This window comes from Ranitomeya variabilis, chromosome 7 (assembly GCF_051348905.1).
Source record: "Ranitomeya variabilis isolate aRanVar5 chromosome 7, aRanVar5.hap1, whole genome shotgun sequence".
Taxonomy (NCBI): domain Eukaryota; kingdom Metazoa; phylum Chordata; class Amphibia; order Anura; family Dendrobatidae; genus Ranitomeya; species Ranitomeya variabilis.
Window position 1 is genome coordinate 224,904,954 of NC_135238.1, and position 21,057 is coordinate 224,926,010.

Below are 21,057 nucleotides of genomic sequence, written 5' to 3' on the forward strand. Positions count from 1 at the left end.
TGTGGAAACAGTCAATAAGAAGGATAGCCAGGGGCGTAACTACCGCGGTCGCAGGGGTCGCAATTGCGACGGGGCCCCAGTGCTTAGGGGCCCCTAAGAACTCTGAGCTACAAAATGGGCCGCCGGCTCTTTAAATAAATCTTCTTTACAGGCCCTGGTGCGTGTGCACTCTCTCAGTGCACGCGCGATCACGGGTGGGACTGCACTTGTCCCGCAGCAGAGCCCCTCCACCGCAGAGAGCCGCAAACCATAACTATGGCTGCAGCTGCTCTGTGCGCACAGGACCTGTGATGAGGTCACAGGAGGGGAGGAGTCGGAGTCACATGATTAAGGGCTTCCGTGTAGTGCAGGACAGTAGTGCAGTGCTGGTCGTCATCGTGCCGCAGGAGGGTAAGCTTTTGTGTGAGGTCAGGAGGGGGTTTGTGTGGATGTAGCAGAGCAGTGTGTGTATAAGGTGTACAGAGCGGAGCTGTGTGTGTATGAGGTGTATGGTGCGGAGCCGTGTGTGTACGAGGCGTACGGAGCGGAGACGGGTGTGTACGAGGTGTACGGAGCGGAGCCGGGTGTGTACGAGGTGCACGGAGCGGAGCCGGGTGTGTATGCGGTGTATGGAGCGGAGCCGGGTGTGTACGAGTTGTACAAGGCAGAGCCGGGTGTGTACGAGGTGTACGGAGCGGAGCCGGGTGTGTACGAGGTGTACGGAGCGGAGCCGCATGTGCAATGTGTACAGAGCTCAGCCGCGTGTGTAGGAGTAACTATGTGTGGCCATTATACTGTAGGCAATATCATGTGTGGCCATTGTACAGTATAGAGCACTATGTGTGGCCATTGTACAGTGTGGACAGGGGCGTAACTACCGCGGTTGCAGCGGTCGCCATTGCGACCGGGCCCGGCAGGTCAGGGGGCCGGCAGGTCAGAGCAGGGCCGGACTGGCCATCGGGCACTTCTGGCAAATGCCAGAAGAGCCGGTGCCAGTCATGGGCCGCTCGATCCGCCTCCCCCCGCCGCCGCCGACTCACCCCCCCTGCCGTCGCATTCAACTATACCGGCGTCTATGACGCCGGTACAGTTGAATGCAATGACGGAGGAGAGAGCGTCTACAGACGCTCCCTCTCCCATCATTCCCCGCTCTGCCTCTGACACTGCGGGTGCGCGATGACGTCATATCATCGCGCACCTGTTGTGTCCCGGGCAGACTGCAGCCCAGCCGAGCCTGAGACCGGAGCAGGAAGCAACGCTGGCAAGAGGAAAGGTAAGGAGAGTGTTTTTTTTTTTTTTTTTTTTACTGGACTGTGGTGGCATTCTCGGGGGGGCGATAGATGCGGGCTGTGCTGGATAGACCACTGTGCGGGCTGTGCTGGATAGACCACTGTGCGGGCTGTGCTGGATAGACCACTGTGCGGGCTGTGCTGGATAGACCACTGTGCGGGCTGTGCTGGATAGACCACTGTGCGGGCTGTGCTGGATAGACCACTGTGCGGGCTGTGCTGGATAGACCACTGTGCGGGCTGTGCTGGATAGACCACTGTGCGGGCTGTGCTGGATAGACCACTGTGCGGGCTGTGCTGGCACCCAACACCATGTTGCAGTGCAGGAGATTCCTCCTGCACGGCAACAGTCCGAGGCGTATCTAGGGGAAGGGGGCAGCCGGGGCACGTGAGAGACAGGAAGCAGCTCCAGTCATCACGATGAGACAGCCTCTCAGTCTGTATTTTTCCCCCCTCATACATCTCATGTACGTCTGAATGAGATCGTATTTAAGAGAAAGCCAAAATAACCCCGGGATAGAAGGCGAGAGCAGGGGGGAGGTGCGGGACAGAGCCGCTTTAGTCAGGAGAAGCTGAGGAGCTGCAGCCGGTTTACATAAGCCACCCCTGTACCAGAGAGGAGATTGTGAGTTGTGTATATGAGCTGGTATCTCTGGTGTGTGTGTGTGTGTGTGTGTGTGTGTGTGTGTGTGATATCTGTAGTATGTGTGTGTGTGATATCTGTAGTATGTCTGTGTGTGTGTGATATCTGTAGTGTGTGTGTAATATGATGTGTGTGTGATATCTGTAGTGTGTGTGTGTGATATCTGTAGTATGTCTGTGTGTGTGATATCTGTAGTGTGTGTGTAATATGATGTGTGTGTGATATCTGTAGTGTGTGTGTGTGATCTGTAGTGTGTGTGTGATAACTGATGTGTGTGTGATATCTGTAGTATGATGTGTGTGTGTGTGATATCTGTAGTGTGTGTGTGATATCTGTAGTATGTGTGTGTGTGTGAGGCAGCGGCGTAACTACCACGGTCGCAGCTGTAAGCGGCTCTGGCAGGTCAGGGGGCCGTGTGTCCCCTTGAGCCTGTCTCCCTTATGCTTGTGTCCCCATGTGCCAGTCTCCCTTGCCCATTAGTCCCTGTGTGTCCCCATGTGCCTGTCTCCTTTGTCCCCTTGTGCTTGTGTCAGTCTCCTTTGTCCCCTTGTGCTTGTGTCAGTCTCCTTTGCCCACTAATCCCTGTGTCAGTCTCCCTTTCCCACTTGTCCCTGTGTGTCCCCTTGTGCTTGTATCCCTTGTCCCCTTGTGTCAGTCTCTTGCCCACTAGTCCCTGTGTGTCCCCTTGTGCCTGTCTCCCTTGTCCCCTTGTGCTTGTCCCCGTGTGTCCCCTTGTGTCAGTCTCCATTGCCCACTAGTCCCCTTGTATCAGTCTCCTTTGCCCACTATTCCCCGTGTGTCAGTCTCCCTTGCCCACTAGTCCCTGTGTCCCCGTGTGCCAGTCTCCCTTGTCCACTAGTCCCCGTGTGCCCTTTGTGTCAGTCTCCCTTGCCCACTTGTCCCCGTGTGCCCCTTGTGTCAGTCTCCATTGTCCCCTTGTGTCCGTCTCCCTTGCCCACTAGTCCCCTTGTAACCTTCTCCCCTGCCTCCTAGCCCCCATGTGTCCCCTTGTGCCTGTCTTCCTTGCCCCCTTGTGCCCTCTCCCCTGCCCCCTCATCACCATTTGCTCGTGTCTTTCTCACTGCCCCTGTATGGAGGGGCTGCATTATACTATGAGGGGGGCTGCATTGTATTCTATGAGAGTTACATTGAATTTTATGGCGGGGGGGGGGGGGGGGGGCCCATTTGGAAGTTCGCACCGGGGCCCATAACTTTGTAGTTACGCCACTGAGGATAGCTATTATGGAAGCCGTCAATCTGAAGGTTAGCTATTATGGAAACAGTCAGTAAGAAGGTTAACTATAGTGGAAACAGTCAATATGAAGGTTAGCTGCTTTTGCCAAATCCTTTCATGATTCGATTGTTTTATTATGAAAAGCTCAATAACTGACGTGACGGCCGGACCAGTGTCCTGTGAATTTATTCACTCATCTCTACGCCCCTTGTTAACCCCTGAAGATCCATATAGTCTTACGATCATATGTGCGTCCTGCAGAAAGCAGGGGGTCTTTGATAGAGCGGGGGGCATTCGAGCAGCATGTGGCCCACTTGTATTTACATGGCTCAGCATAGAGGGGTGTAAGAAGCTGCCATAGCAGGCACAGCAGAAACCTGTCAGCACAGGCACAGTATTTTTGTGTCATCCTTCTACACGAAAGGAAGGGAAAAGAAATCCTTATTTTTACAGTTAGCCATGATGTTCCTGAGAGGATGCTGCGAGACTCTGCTCCTGATCTCTTCCAGTTCTTCGATGGCTGAATCAGCAAAATGGTCAACCAGCCGCATGATCGTCCAATCAATGGTTTTACAACCATCCATCTATGTCTACTTAATCCTTTCTATCCCTTATTAAAATCTCCCTCAAATTCCACAGGCAAGCATCTTGTTCAGCGACACAAAAGCAAAAGTTACAACTAATACCTAAGATCACGAATAAGAACAAGAATTCAGAGTACAATACCCAGGGACAGAAGTCTGAGTACAGAGCGCAACGCCACCGGGAAAAATCAAAAGGAAAGATCTAGGACAGAATAAATAAAAACTGTGGTATACAACGTCTTATTGATCTTCAACATATACAAGTGTATCTCATCAGGATGAGCAATGTACAGATAAGAGGCAAACAGATAATATTGTAATTGGAGATAAGTGAATCACCCGGTAATTAATCAAATTGCTACCAATTTCTCCAACATTTTTGATTCCACCAAATCTGAAAATTTGAGGATTTGATGTTCAGAAAATCTGCATGGCAGAGACAAAAAAGGTAAAGAAAAAACTGATAATCACATGATAAACTAAAGAAATGAGGTATCGCGCTAGAACTACTACAAACAACTTGTGCTACAAGTCGTGTGATGAACCTATTTTACCCACAGTGAATTAGACTGTGAGAATTAGTGACAGGCAAATTAAATGTCCTGGCACAGAAAGGCAAATCTATGGGCATTTTGAACATCAAAGAATTTAAGTTTATAATGAATAAAGACCCAAGTAGGGCTTTATTCTATCACATCCCCAAGCTCCATAAGAGCCTCACCCATCCTCCTGGTAGACCCATAATATCGGGCATCAACAGCTTAACATCTAATTTGTCCCGGTATGTCGATGTACACCTACAAAAATGCATGGCATTGATACCATCATATTTAAAAGATACTGGTCATACCTTACAAATCCTAGATACCATTAAGTGGGAAAAACATTATATAATAGGTACATTAGACATAAGGTCACTGTACACCGTAATTAATCAGGAAAAAGGGTGTCAAGCAGCCGAACATTTCCTTACGACCTTGGGCATGTATACAAGTGAACAAACCTCCTTCATTGTGGATTGCATTAAGTTCATTTTGCAACACAATTATTTCATATATGATGGTCATTATTATCTTCAAACTTGGGGCACCGCCATGGGCACGCGGTTTGCCCCAAGTTATGCCAACATTTATGTTGCTAAATGGGAGGAGTCCCATATATATAAGGAAGGTGGCCTATATCCAGGTCTGGTGATGTGGCGTCGTTTCATTGACGACATTTTGTTTATATGGGGAGGCTCCCAGGCTGAGCTCAGTACCTTTCTTCTGGGACTTAACAACAATTCCCATGGCCTAGAATTTACGTCTTATACAAGTCCGGTGGAGGTCAATTTTCTCGACCTCACTATATATGTGGGGAATGATCAATTATGTACGAAATGCCACCGGAAGACGGTTGATTCCAACAGTTTTATACATCTCACCAGTTGCCATCTTCCGGCATGGCTTACAAATATACCAAAAGGACAATTCACAAGGATCAGGCGGAATTGTTCAACAATTGAAGATTACTATAATGAATCCAGTTTCTTAACCAAGAAATTTTTGGAAAAGGGGTATCCCAGACCTTTGCTGGAAAAAACGCAAAACGAACTGGCCCAAATTGATAGAGGTTCTTTGTTCAAATCAACATCTAAAAAGGACCCAAATAGCAGTAAAATATCAGAGCAAATTTATACTTTGCCATTTGTCACACAATTTCATGCAGGCTATAATAAATTTGTTCATATTATTCGTAAACATTGGCCCGTTCTGCAGAAAGATAAAATAGTAGGGGAGTTTCTCCCCGTCCACCCCAGATTTGTGTATAGGAGAGCCCAAACATTGGGTAATCTTATAGCCCCCACTACGGCAGTTAATAACAAGAAAATGTGTCCCCAGAAAACGAACCAAGCAGGGGCCGGCTTTTTACCGTGTGGTGGTTGTTTTGGTTGTTTGCACACCTCTTCCAAAAAAACCCGACAAATCACGTTTTTTGACACTGACGGCACTAAAGAGTTTCAGATTAAGGAGAGTATTTCCTGTTTTTCTTCAGGAGTTATTTATTTTATCAGATGTCCATGCAACAAGTTATATGTTGGTCGTACTAAACGTCGTTTATTGGAGCGTATTAAGGAACATTTTAAAAATATACTAAAAGGTTTTGTAGGACACCCCCTTTCTCGCCACTTCAGGGACAAACATAATCAGTCCTTGAGGGGGGTCCTTTTCTGTGGTATACAGACTGTTCCTCATGGTCAAAGGGGCGGCGACTACCTTAAGAGAATGTCCAGAGTTGAATCACAATGGATTTTTAACTTAAATAGCTTGGTCCCTATGGGCCTTAACTACGAGTTAGAGCTATATGCATTTTAACTTGAATTATGGGGGATATTTTAGACATATATAAACTTTTCATATATAATATTTGTTTTTATTATTTATTCACTTTTTCTTAATAAAGATATAGTCCTATCTACACTTTTAGCGTATATATATGCATTTTGTATATGGTTTTATCAAGTAGGAGCTATTTAATACAGTGTGTACGGTTTTAATTCTATTTATATACCCTTTACCCAATTTTAGTTTTAATTATATGAATAAAGCTTGTTCAATACCTTGGGTAACCACATAATAGTATGCACAATTCTATTTCTGTACTATCTATATAATAAGTATAATGCAGATGTGTTTTATGCCCCATGGTCCCCATAACCCATTGGTGCATATTTGCAGTCCTAGTGTAATTATATATCCATCCGAGGTCCGGTCCTCTGAGGGTTAACAGGCTGATTATTTAGACAGCTATATAACAAGACGACAGGGAGGGGGCGGTAACCCTGACGAAGAGGGACGCAGTCCCTAGAAACGCGTTGGTTAGTTTTGGCCCCTTTGTAGCTCCGTAGCCTTTGTGACGTCACACGCTGCACAGTTTAGCAGCGTCGGCCTTACTTTCAGCCGCGCATCCAGGATCACCACCGGCCGGGGTGCTTCTGGCTCTGCGGGCTTTTCACACTAAAGAGCAAGACTCCTGTCGTCCTGTGGTCTGAAACCTTCAGTAGTAACATCCGCAGATCGGCACAACTAGCGGCACTATCTTCCATAACGCAGTAAGTGCCTATGTTCATTTTCCACTTTCACATGTGCCTGTCACTAATTCTCACAGTCTAATTCACTGTGGGTAAAATAGGTTCATCACACGACTTGTAGCACAAGTTGTTTGTAGTAGTTCTAGCGCGATACCTCATTTCTTTAGTTTATTTTGGTTCACCTGTGGGTGTGACAGGGGAGGCACGGCACCTGTCTGGTATCAGCAGCTTTTTTCCCCAGTTTGTCACGAGCGCCAGTGTGATAATTCTTTGTTGATAATCACATGATATTCAGTTCTTCTAGGACATCATCTGACTCCTCGTGGTCGGCTTCTCTTTAAGCCAAATTACAGGATACATACATTTTCTTAGGTGTTTGGGTTGTTTTCTGGCTGCAGTCTGTTTAGCTTAACACAGGTGTGCATTTGTGTGTCTATCACCTTTTGGGTGCAGCTGTGTTTTCCTGCTGGTGATAGATTCATTTGGATGTTTTGACATTCTGTTGATGTTTGGAGCAAGTTTGTAAAACTTCAGCTAAGCGTTTTTGCTTTATTGTTTCTTTGCTATCCTTTGCTTATATCTTCTATCTTTAGGAAGTAGGCAGTAGATATGTTAACAGTACTTGCTTTATTCTTTGGCATTTTGCTATTTACTTTACTCACTCTGGGATCTTTCCTTTGTTCAGCACACTTCTCCTCTTGTAGGTAATTCCCACTCTCCTCTGCCTTCTGGTTCTTTTGGAGGAATGTGAAGAAATTTGATAGCCATTTAGGCAATTAGATCTGTGATGTCATATCCTAGTCTGTGGTTAGGGCTATCTCTGTACCCACAGACACTACAAGGTACTGTGGAGTCAGGTTATCAAGTTTGTACAGAAACCGACAGGGTCAGTTGCAGTTTTTTAGTGTAGAACCTTTTTTTTCCGTAGTGAGTAGGTTTGAGCAAAACGGATCGGACAAATTCAAAAATCGTCGACTTTCGGCAAAGTCGGGTTTCATGAAACCCGACCCGATCCTAGTGTGGGATCGGCCATGAGGTCGGCGATCATGGCGCCAAAGTCACGTTTCGTATGACGCGTTCAGCGCCATTTCTCAGCCAGTGAAGGAGGATGCAAAGTGTAGGCAGCGTGATGACATAGGTCTCGGACCCCACCATCTTAGAGAAGGGCATGACAGTGATTGGCTTGCTTTCTGTGGCGTCACAGGGGCTATAAAGGGGCGTGCATGCCGACCACCATCTTATTTCTGCCGATCTTAGCATAGGGAGAGGTTGCTGCAGCTTCGTCAGAAGAAGGGACATAGTTAGGGAGGGAAGATTAACCCCCAAACCGCTTGTGCTGTAGCGATTTCCACTGTCCAGCACCACTAGTGTTGAGCATTCCAATACCGCAAGTATCGGGTATCGGCCGATATTTGCTGTATCGGAATTCCGATACCGAGTTCCGATATTTTTGTGATATCGGAAATCGGAATCGGAAGTTCCCAGTGTATGGTTCCCAGGGTCTGGAGGAGAGGAGACTCTCCTTCAGGCCCTGGGATCAATATTCATGTAAAAAATAAAGAATAAAAATAAAAAATATGGATATACTCACCCCTCCGGTGGACCCTGGACCTTAGCGATGTAACCGGCAGCCTCCGTTCCTAAGAATGCAGTGAGTGTAGGACCTGCGATGACGTCGCGGCTTGTGATTGGTCGCGTGAGCGGTCACATGAGCGGTCACGCAACGAATCACAAGCCGCAACGTCATCGAAGGTCCTTCATTCTGCATTCTTAGGAACGGAGGCAGACGCTTGGACTGGTGAGAGCCAGGGGCCGTCCGAGGGGTGAGTATATCAATATTTTTTATTTTTATTCTTTATTTTATACATGAATATGGATCCCAGGGCCTGAAGGAGAGTTTCCTCTCCTTCAGACCCTGGGAACCATTCCGATATTTTGTGTCCCATTGATATGCATTGGTATCGGGTATCGGTATCGGCGATATCCGATATTTTTTGGGTATCGGCTGATCCAATCCGATACCGATACCTTTGCATATCGGAAGGTATCGCTCAACACTAAACACCACCTTTTTTTGCAGGGACAGTGGAGGCTAAATCTTTGTGCATCAGCTCTGTAGCTTATTAGGCCGCCTTGTAAGGCTCCCTGATAGCTGCATTGCTGTTTGTACGCTGCTGTGCAAACCAACTGCTTTTTTAAAAGCAAAAATCCTGTTGCTCCTTTCTGCACAGTTATCTTGTTTATTTGTCCACACTTTTGTGTGCAGCAGTCCTTTTTATTGCTGCCATACTTGTCCTGAGATCATTGGAGGGAGATTGAAATTGTACTACAGTCCTTGTATTTTTTCATATATCTTCCAGCCACTTGCTGCCACTCACATTGCGTTGTTTTATACACTGTGCCTGAGTTTGGGTTCAGTCTCCCCCCAAACAAAGTGAAATTCAAATTCTCACAAAGTGGATATACCTCAGTCCTCTTAGTTTGTCGTATATCAGCCAGACACTTGCTGCCACTCACATTACGTTTAGGGCTGAGCGAAACGGATAGGACAAATTGAAAAATCGCTGACTTTCGGCAAAGTCGGGTTTCGGGAAACCCGACCTGATCCCACTGTGGGATTGGCCATGAGGTCGGCGATCTTCGCACTAAAGTCGCGTTTCGTATGACGCTTTCAGCGCCATTTCTCAGCCAATGAAGGAGGACGCAGAGTGTGGGCAGCGTGATGACATAGGTCTCGGTCCCACCATCTTAGAGAAGGGCATGACAGTGATTGGCTTGCTTTCTGCGGCATCACATGGGCTATAAAGGGGCGTGCATGCCGACCACCATCTTACTTCTGCCAATCTGAGCATAGGGAAAGGTTGCTGCAGCTTCGTCAGAAGCAGGGATATTGTTAGGGAGGAAAGATTAACCCCCAAACGGCTTGTGCTGTAGCGATTTCCACTGTCCAACACCACCTTTTGTTTGCAGGGACAGTGGAGGCTAGATTTTTGTGCTTCAGCTCTGTAGCTTATAAGGCTCCCTGATAGCTGCATTGCTGTTTGTACGCCGCTGTGCAAACCAACTGCTTTTTTAAAAGCAAAAATCCTGTTGCTCCTTTCTGCACAGTTCTATTGTTTATTTGTCCACACTTTTGTGTGCAGCAGTCCTTTTTATTGCTGCCATACTTGTCCTGAGATCATTGTAGGGAGATTGTTATTGTAGTACGGTCCCTTTTTTTATATATCTGCCTGCCACGTTCTGCCACTTACAGTGTGTAGTGTAATACAGTGGGCCTGGTTTTCTGCAGCAGTCTCCCACCCAAAAAAGGGAGATTTAAATTGCCCCTAAGTGGATCTGCATCAGTTCTGTTTGTCGTATATCTGCCTGCCACGTTCTGCCACTTACATTGTGTAGTGTAATACAGTGGGTCTGGTTTTTGCAGCAGTCTCCCACATAATAAAGGGAGATTTAAATTGCCCCTAAGTGGATCTGCATCAGTTCTGTTTGTCGTATATCTGCCTGCCACGTTCTGCCACTTACAGTGTGTAGTTTAATACAGTGGGCCTGGTTTTTTGCAGCAGTCTCCCACCCAAAAAAGGAGATTTAAATTGCCCCTAAGTGGATATGCATCAGTTCTGTTTGTCGTATATCTGCCTGCCACGTTCTGCCACTTACAGTGTGTAGTGTAATACAGTGGGCCTTGTTTTTTGCAGCAGTCTCCCACCCAAAAAAGGAGATTTAAATTGCCCCTAAGTGGATATGCATCAGTTCTGTTTGTCGTATATCTGCCTGCCACGTTCTGCCACTTACATTGTGTAGTGTAATACAGCGGGCCTGGTTTTTGCAGCAGTCTCCCACACAAAAAAGGGAGATTTAAATTCTCAACAAGTTTATATACACCTTCTACCTTGTTTTATAGTACCATATAACGGTTGTTAGTTTGGTTACATTTTCCCAAAAATGAGGAAGTCTGGTGGAAGAGGCCGTGGGCGTTCATTGCCAGCTGGTAATGATGGTGGTGGTGGTGGTGGAGCATCTGGTGGTAGTGGGAAAAGCAAAATAGCACCTAAGGCTCGAGTTGTTCAGACAGCGTCATCGTCTGGCTACACAAGGCCTCGAAGGCTCCCTTATCTGGGAGTAGGAAAACCGCTTTTAAAGCCGGAGCAGCAGGAACAAGTTTTGGCTTTGATTGCTGACTCAGCCTCTAGCTCTTTCACCTCCTCTTCCGAAAGTTCGAAATATAAAAGCAGCGAGTCATCAGTGGATGCTCCCGGTCAGGAACAAGTCGCTTCCTTGTGTCCTTCACCCAAAGCAAAAATGAAGGATGCGGCAGGCGACACTACAGTATACTCCATGGAGCTCTTTACACATACCGTGCCAGGGTTAGAAAGGGAAATAGATAACAGCCCATTACAAGATGAATCAGACATGGAGTGCACAGATGCACAGCCACAGCTAGATTATTATGCTGTTCCATTGACTCAGATCACTACATTGCCCTCGCAGTGTACTGAGCCAGAATCTGACCCTGATGAGACTATGGTGCCCCGTCCCGAACGCTATAGCACCTTACACGGTGTCACAGAGGACGGTGCACAGGACATTGAAGAGGAGGTGATAGATGACCCAGTTGTTGACCCGGATTGGCAGCCATTGGGGGAACAGGGTGCCGCTGGCAGTAGCTCTGAAGCGGAGTAGGATGATCCGCAGCAGGCATCAACATCGCAACAGCTTTCATCTGGCAGGCCCATATCAGGCCCAAAACGTGTGTCTAAAACAAAAACAGTTTAGGACAGCGTGGCCATCCGTTGAAAGTAGCACAGCGTGCAATGCCTGAAACGGTATGCGATAGTAGGAAGAGTGCAGTGTGGCAATTTTTTAACAAAGATCCGAATGATCAGTACAAAGTTATCTGTAAGAAATGCTCAAAGACCTTTAGCAGAGGGAAGAATCCCCTAAATTTAAATATAACGTGCATGCGTAGACATTTAACCAGCATGCACTTGCAAGCCTGGACAAACTACCAAACGTCCCGTAACGTTGGTGCACCCGCTCAGAATGAAGGTAGTCAGCAACGCTACATTGCTTCCCTGACTGTAAGCCCACCAATTAGGACACCACCTGCAACAAATGTGGAGGTATCATCGCAAAGCCAAGGCAGTCAGGGAATCACCAGGTTCTTGGGAGGAAACACTGCATGTAGGCCAACATCAAGAATACCATCACCAACCCTCTCTCAATCTGCCATGTCCAGCACCACCCCCGCTAGTTCCACCATATGCAGCTCTCCAGTCCAGCTCACCCTACAAGAGACTCTCGTTAGGAAAAGGAAGTACTCATCCTCTCATCCGGATACACAGGGTTTGAACGCCCACATTGCTAGACTAATCTCGCTAGAGATGATGCCCTACCGGTTGGTTGAAAGTGAAGCTTTCAAAGCCCTGATGGCCTACGCAGTACCACGCTATGGCCTACCCAGTCGACGCTTTTTTGTGAGAAAAGCCATCCCAACCCTACACCAGCATGTCAAAGACCGCATTGTCCATGCACTCAGGCAATCAGTCAGTAGAAAGGTGCACCTCACAACAGATGCATGGACCAGTAGGCATGGCCAGGGACGTTACGTGTCCATCACTGCGCAGTGGGTTAATGTGGTGGATGCAGGGTCCACAGGGGACAGCCATAGTGGGACAGTTCTGCCTAGCCCACGGTCTAGGAAACAGTTGGCAGTAGGCGTTCAACACCCCTCCTCCTCCTCCTCCAGAAGCGAAAGGTCGTCCAAAGAGCGCAGTAGCCCTACCACTCCATCCGCAGCTGCCAGTGTTGCGCACGAGGTGTCCCATTATGGAACAGCTAGTGGTAAGCGTCAGCAGGCTGTGTTGGAAATGAAGTGTTTGGGCGGCAACAGACACACTGCGGAAGTACTGGCAGAGTTCTTGCAGCAAGAAACTCAGTCATGGCTGGGCAGTGTACATCTTGAGGCAGGCAAGGTAGTCAGTGATAACGGAAGGAATTTTATGGCTGCCATAGCCCTTTCAGAACTGAAACACATACCTTGCCTGGCTCACACCTTGAACCTGGTGGTGCAGTGCTTCCTGAAAAGTTATCCGGGGTTACCAGCCCTGCTCCTGAAGGTGCGAAGACTTTGCTCGCACATCCGCCGGTCGCCCGTACACTCCAGCCGTATGCAGAACTATCAGCGATCGCTGAAGCTTCCCCAGCACCGCCTAATAATCAACGTTGCAACAAGGTGGAACTTCACACTGCACATGCTTCAGAGGCTGTGCGTACAGAGGTGTGCTGTAATGTATTTGTGGGAGGATACATATACACGGGCAGGCAGTTGGATGGCAGACATGGAGTTGTCAGGTGTGCAGTGGTCGAAGCTACAAGACCTCTGTCAAGTCCTTCAGTGTTTTGAGGAATGCACACGGTTGGTAAGTGCAGACGACGCCATCATAAGCATGAGCATCCCACTAATGCATCTGCTGATGCAAAGTTTGATGCACATTAAGGATCAGGCGTCTGCAGCCGAGGATGAGGGAAGCCTTGATGACTGTCAGCCATTGTCTGCTCAGGGAACTCTCCTTGATGAGGTGGCAGACGAAGAGGAGGAGGAGGAGGGTGATGGGGATGAATATTTATGGGAGGAGGATGCTTCTCAGGGGGCAATAGAAACTGGTAGCGTTGCAAGGTCAGGTGCAGGGTTTTTGCGGGAGACAAGTGATGTTCATTTGCAAGAAAGTGCTCCTCAGCCCAACTCAAGCAGTGAATTCACACCTGGAACATTGGCCCACATGGCTAATTATGCCTTGCGTATCCTAAAAAGGGACCCCCGCATTATAAAAATGATGACCGATGATGATTACTGGTTGGCCTGCCTCCTGGATCCATGCTACAAAGGGAAATTACAAAATATCATGCCACATGTGAGCCTTGAGCAAATATTGGCTACCAAACAAGCAACTTTTGTAGACCGTTTGGTTCAGGCATTCCCAGCACACAGCAGCGGTGATGGTTCTCACATGAGCTGCAGGGGGCAACATGGCAGAGGTGTTAGAGGTGCACAAATTAGAAGTGGCGTGACCAGGTTGTGGAGTGATTTCGCAATGACCGCAGACACGACAGGTACTGCTGCATCAATTCAAAGTGACAGGAGACAACATTTGTCCAGTATGGTTCCGAACTATTTTTCCTCCCTTATCGATGTTCTCCCTCACACGTCATTCCCCTTTGATTACTGGGCATCTAAAATAGACACCTGGCCTGAATTGCCAGAATATGCATTACAGGAGCTCGCTTGCCCAGCTGCTAGTGTGTTATCAGAAAGACTGTTCAGTGCTGCTGGTTCAATACTGACCGAAAAAAGGACTCGTCTGGCTACCCAAAATGTTGATGGTCTAACTTTCATTAAAATGAACCAATCATGGATTTCTAATTATTTTGCCCCACCTTCCCCTGCTGACACGTAGCTTGCCTGAAAAATGTCTTGCTTTTGGCCTCCTCTTACTGACTGCTCCAATTCCTCCATTTGCAGCTGCTGAATGTCCACCATAGGCCATTAATATACCTCCCTAAATGGGCTGACTACCCACACAGGGCCGTGGTCATCATCTGGCACAAGCACCCGTACGAGTGCCGTTTGCCTGGACAGGTGGGTGTGCCCACTCTTGGGCGACGGCACTGGCACAGGGTCCCTAATAGTACAATGAAGTGTCTCTGACGTTGGTGGTGCACAACCAACGTCAGACACACGAGAGAGCGTTCCCCCCAGCTCGAACAGTGCTCTACCACTTGCAATACTTACCTCTCCCTGCTCCACCACTGTGTAGTCTGTGCTGTTAAATCCTTCAATGGCACTGCCAATACAAATTTGTTGAAATGATAGATGATAGTTAAAATATACACGGGCCCTGGCCTCCATTTAGATGAGTTAATACGTTGTGCCTACTACCACTGTATGCTACTCAGCAGAGGAGCCCACCCCTGTACCTAGCTACGCCAACTGGTTATTTCTGAAAAAAAATTTGGCAGACATTTAGCCTACTTTATTATTAGGGCCTACTCACTGTGTCAGCCACTCCTTACAATTGTCCTCCGCTGAACCAAGCAATGCCGCCTGGTTATTTCTGTTACAAATTTTGAACTGCATTTAGCCTACTTAATTATTTGGGCCTGCTCACTGTGTCAGCCACTCCTTACAATTGTCCTCCGCTGAACCAAGCAATGCCGCCTGGTTATTCCTGTTACCAATTTTGAACTGCTTTTAGCCTACTTACTTATTTGGGCCTACTCACTGTGTCAGCCACTCCTTACAATTGTCCTCCACTGAACAAAGCAATGCCGCCTGTTTAGTCCTGTTACCAATTTTGAACTGCATTTAGCCTACTTTATTCTTTGGGCCTATATCTGTGTTTCCTCCTCATCCTGCCCATTGCCCAGCCACTGCTAGATGAGTCTGCTGGTACATTGACCAAGACCACTACATTCCCCTTGCACTCCACACAGCCAGAATCTGACCCTGCTGAAAGTCAGTTTCCCCTTCCCGTATACTATACCACCTTACATGGGGATAAAGAGGAAGGTGCAGATGAAAGTGCAGGTTCCTTCATCAGATGGGGGGGCATACTCATTGGCGACGTCACTGGCACAGGGCCCCTCATAGTACGTAAAAGTGTCTCTGCCGGTGGGAGGCGCCACCCGCCGTCAAACACACCGCCATACTATGAGGGGCCCTGTGCCAGTGCCAATGCCAACGAGTGGGCCCCCACTGCTTGCTCAGGATCACAGCATTTGCAAAGTTGAAATACTTACCTCTCCCTGCTCCACCACCGTGATGTCTTCTGCGTTTCCTGGGCCCACGAAAATCTTGAGCCAGCCCTACCCCCCCCACTACTTTAGCCAAATGACCCCCAGTTTTCAATGCATAACTATTATTATAAAGTAAATTAAGATTCACAAGCTTCAGTAATAAGAATTGATGTTTTTGGCATTAAAATGGGCACTGTAGGTGTTTTCCTGTCCTCCACTCACTGCCGACTTTGATTTCCCATTGACTTGCATTGGGTTTCGTGTTTCAGTCGGCCCCCGACTTTTCGCAATAATCGGCCGATTTCACCAGACCTGACTTTTGAAAAAGTCAGGTTTCGCGAAACCCGACTCGACCCCAAAAAAGTAAAAGTCGCTCAACTCTACTAGTGAGTTTCTGTATAGGCATAACACGTAGCGTCTGGAGAGACCTCAAAGTATAATAAACCTCTTTTCACATCAATTGAGTAACTTTCATTTTGGGCTGTATTGAATGTGCCTACCGATTCATGCAAATCTGTCAGAAACTAAGTACAGAAGATTCTCTTGTCTCCTAATTGCAATGAATGTTAAAAAGCAACAATTCGACTGTCAAATCCACCAGAAAGTGGCGCTATATTATACTGCACCAACAGTGCATATATGGCATTTATAACAAAGATCAATGGGGCACGGGGATTGATTTGAAACATTTGTATGTATCAGAGATGGGAAAACAAAAGGAGGAACTGTATAAAGCTGGTGTGTAAGAATAATAAGAAATTGTAATAAATATATTAATAAATAAGTAATAAAATACAATAATAATAATAATAATAATAATAATAATAATAATAACACAATGATAAATAATAGGAATACTTTTGATCAAGACTATTTGCAAAGCTGATCCCTTTTCTTTTTCAGATGCATCTGAACTAAACAAAAGTGGTTGCATAAGTTTGCAAACTTCATTATATTGTAAATGTCACAATCGATGCGCTGTCTTGGTGGGACAAGGACATTTGCCATTTTTATTCCTGGCTCAGCTCCAATGAATGCATGTCTGGAGGTTCTTATTACTGATTACTTTTCACCCAGTTCATAAAAGAAATATGCAGAATAGAAGCCAAAGACTTTAAAAAAACTTAATAATGTGTCTTACTTGTTGGCAAATCCATAATCTTTGGAATGTGAAAACATTGTCTGAGGTGCTTCAATTCATCTTCATTGTCTAAGTGGAGAGCGAAGTCCTCATCCAGCACAGTGCATCCCAGCTGAGACGCTACGCTTTCTAACCTTGTTATAGGTGACATATGATTCGATGCACTCATGATGATGGAAGGGGCTGGACTTAACAAAGCTCTGCAAACCTGACCTGAAATACAAAAATACCCACATCGTAGTCAATATATCAGAGCAAATGTACTCTGTGCATGATATAAATATATTTATGGCCATAGAAATTATGAGGCCCTAGAGCAGAATTTCTAATTGGGACCCATTAGGAATTTCAGGACCCCATACTGGCAACATTTTTTGGCACCCTTGAGACTACACCCAGGCTCCCCCCCAGCTCTGCAAACCCTTGAACCTTCCACAGTCCCAGAGCTCACTCTTGAAACATCCTCACCAATCACACATACACAGTTCCCATCTACTGCCAGATCACATACATAGCAAGCAGCTTTTATTTGGGTCAAAAGATTTTTTAAGCCGCCAACATGACACGGTAGACTCTTTGGCCGGACCCTTCTCTACTCTAACCTATTAAACATTTGTTAAAATATCTAATACCCTTTTTAGATATATTTTAATTTATGCTTCTTTAAAGGAATGTGTCACATACATTTTTTAAAATTAGCAATAATACCATATACAAGTGACAAATACCACCACACCACGACCGGATCACATATTACCACCACATAGTGATCAATAATACCACATACAAGGAACAAATACCTCCACACCATGACCAGACCACATATTACCACCACATAGCTACCAAATAATAGCATATACAAGGAACAAATACCACCACTCCGTGACCATACCACATATTACCACCACATAGTGACTAAATAATGCCACATACAAGGAACAAATACTGCCACAGCATGCCCAGATCACATATTACTACCTCATAGTGACCAATAATACCACATATAATGGACAAATACCATCACACCATGACCAGACCACATATTACCACCACATAGTGACTGAATATTACAATACTGATCATTAACAAAAAAGACAATACTAATATTGCTATAAGTGCTATTATAAACATGAGCTTTGTACATAGTACACATTGTATAGAGTCAATGTACATGTAATACAGTGATCACAGGTGACATTATGCACAGGAGCTCTGTGTATAATGTCAGCGTGCAGGTAATACAGTGCTCACCGGTGACATTATACACAGGAGCTCTGTATATAGTGTCAGTGTACAGGTATTACAATGACCACCAGTGACATTATGCACAGGAGCTCTGTATATAGTGTCAGTGTACATGTAATACAGTGATCACCGGTGACATTATACACAGGAGCTCTATGTATAATGTCAGCATTCAGGTAATACAGTGATCAGCAGTGACATTATACACAGGAGCTCTGTATATAGTATCAGTGTACAGGTAATACAATGACCACCAGTGACATTATGCACAGGAGCTCTGTATATAGTGTCAGTGTACAGGTAATATAGTGATCTGCAGTGACATTATACACAGGAGCTTTGTATATAGTGTCAGTGTACAGGTAATACAGTGATCACCGGTGACATTATACACAGAAGCTCTGTGTATAATGTCAGCGTACAGGTAATACAGTGATCACCAGAGACATTATACATAGGAGCTCTGTATATAGTGTCAGTGTACAGGTAATACAGTGATCACTGGTGACATTATACACAGAAGCTCTGTGTATAATGTCAGTGTACAGGTAATACAGTGATCAATGGTGACATTATACACAGGAGCTCTGTGTATAATGTCAGTGTACAGGTAATACAGTGATCACCGGTGACATTATACACAGGAGCTCTGTGTATAGTGTCAGTGTACAGGTAATACAGTGATCACTGGTGACATTATACACAGGAGCTCTGTATATAGTGTCAATGTACAGGTAATACAGTGATCACCAGAGACATTATACACAGGAGATCTGTATATAGTGTCAGTGTACAGGTAATACAGTGATCACCAGAGACATTATACACAGGAGATCTGTATATAGTGTCAGTATACAGGTAATACAGTGATCACCAGAGACATTATACATAGGAGCTCTGTATATAGTGTCAGTATACAGGTAATACAGTGATCACCGGTGACATTATGCACAGGAGCTCTGTGTGTAATGTAAGTGTACAGGTAATACAGTGATCACTGGTGACATTATACAGAGGAGCTCTGTATATAGTGTACAGGTAATACAGTGATCCCTGGTGACATTATACACAGGAGCTCTGTATATAGTGTACAGGTAATTCAGTGATCACCGGTGACATTATGCACAGGAGCTCTGTGTATAATGTCAGTGTATGTGCAATGCAGTGATCACCGGGACCCTCATAAGCATGATGTCCAGCATGTAGGCAATGGTGCGCAAACCCAGAACATGGTGGAAAGAAATGGGAATCACAACTGTTGGTGCAATAATGCCAGTCACCAAAAAAAAGCCCAATAACCTGAGGGAAACTCACACTGGTGTGGATCGGTCCGATATGGGAGCAAATACCAGTTAACCAGGACTAGGGTGGATGGCCCAGAAGCGGCCTCACGCGTATCGCTGTAACTTGTGTGGCTTTGTCAGGGAAAAAAGCTGTTCCTTTTTAATTTATTGTTTTCTCATTTAGTATATGTTATATGACATTGCTTACCCTACCAATGAATGTACCAAATTGTATATGATAGTAAGCATATGACACTTTACATATTGCGGTATATGGGGTCACATACCTTGCAATGTGCTGTTTTCCCTCTATTTATATTCTCAGGACTATGGAGTGTTTGTACCCACATCTGTTTTTAATTATGTTTTATTTCATTTGCTATTTTGTGTGCTAAATACAGATTTTTCACTATTTTTTTTTAATGATTTTCAGGAGTAGTGTGCATTTTTTACAGTAGTGCTTTCTTCCTTCCCTTGCACACCCCATGTAGTGACATCATTGCACCTGCTGTATTGAGACATCAGACACCGAGTGAGAGTGATGGAGGAAGAAGCGTTAGCTGACGCTCCGCGCTCTCTATCACCATTACTTTCAACTGTATCAGCATCCAGAATTCTGATACAGTTGAGCATGCGATGATGGCTGGGCCGTGTCGGCACTGGCACCATCCCCCAAGTTCATGGGCCCAATAGCAGCGTGGCCTGTGGACATTGGCGGTACGTCACTGTTACTGACTCCATTACTTAAGAGGATTGCCTAATGCACCCATAAGTGTATATGAATGGCACAAAAGAAGGTTTCCCGGTCTGGTTCCACCTCTTTGAGCCATATTGGAGACTTTTTCCTTAATCATGACTTGATTGGGTCCTTTCTTTCAATGCATTACATGAATAACTAAGTACATAAGGTGACGAAAGGTGAATGTCTGGTTAGTAAAGGTTCTCCATAGTTTCCTGTTGTGAAGAGTCTGGCTACCATTCAACAGTTGAGCTGTACAATAAACCACCAATCAACTTAATGTTTAACGGCTCCATTTAAAGTAATAAAAATAAGTAAATATTAATATAGTGCCGGATTAATTATAACCAGTTACCAAATAACTACATATTTTTATTTTTGCAAATTTCTGTCTCACTCCCTGTTTTACCGCTACAGTATGTTACAACATTGTAGCAACCAGTGGCTTTATTATAAATATTTATAAATATGTATACATAAATGTATTGAAGCCTGCCTAGGCTATTGTCTTAGCACAACACTCATTCAATGCATGGATAGTTGAAGTATGGTTTAAAAAAAAAACTGTGATACAATAAAAGGTATGTTCTGAGATATCTGCAGTGATACGTAAAATACATACTGTAATTATATCCTGCACATACCTTGTTAGTAGTATCCTTGTCTAAACATTGCAGCTTGTTCTTAGAGGCATAAGAAATGTGTCTACCGTATTTACTGGCTTATATAACAATACATTCAATGTATTTCATGTAATAGTTAATAAAAGTCTGCACAAACCTTACTCCTGGTGTATGAAAAGCTGGAGAGTGGCAAAGTAGCAAAGCTCACAGACATCTCTTCCTGTCCTATTGATTTGCACTTAGCAGAACATTTATGGGTATGGCTCTTTAAATCCCACCCCAGTCGTCAGCAAATACCTGCACAGTATCAAAGGTTGCTAGACTCTTGTCTGCAAAATAAGGCACAAGGAAAGCTGGAAGTTTGTAAACACTTTGTTTTGCACAGTCACATTTTTGTGGAAATAGCACATGTAAATTTGCATAAAACTCCAGTG

At 45.4% G+C, this 21,057-nt stretch overlaps 1 protein-coding gene across 1 annotated transcript in view; it reads right to left on the reverse strand.

The window, feature by feature from the left end:
- KYNU (kynureninase) overlaps positions 1-20,850 on the reverse strand; it is a 119,448-nt gene extending 98,598 nt beyond the window's left edge. Inside the window, exons 1-2 of the mRNA XM_077273017.1 lie at positions 20,781-20,850; positions 16,734-16,946 (exon numbers count right to left, since the gene is read on the reverse strand). Coding sequence (XP_077129132.1) covers positions 16,734-16,902 — 169 coding nt within the window. The 5' untranslated portion in view covers positions 16,903-16,946; positions 20,781-20,850. The remainder of the gene's footprint in view (positions 1-16,733; positions 16,947-20,780) is intronic.
- Positions 20,851-21,057: the final 207 nt, after the last annotated feature.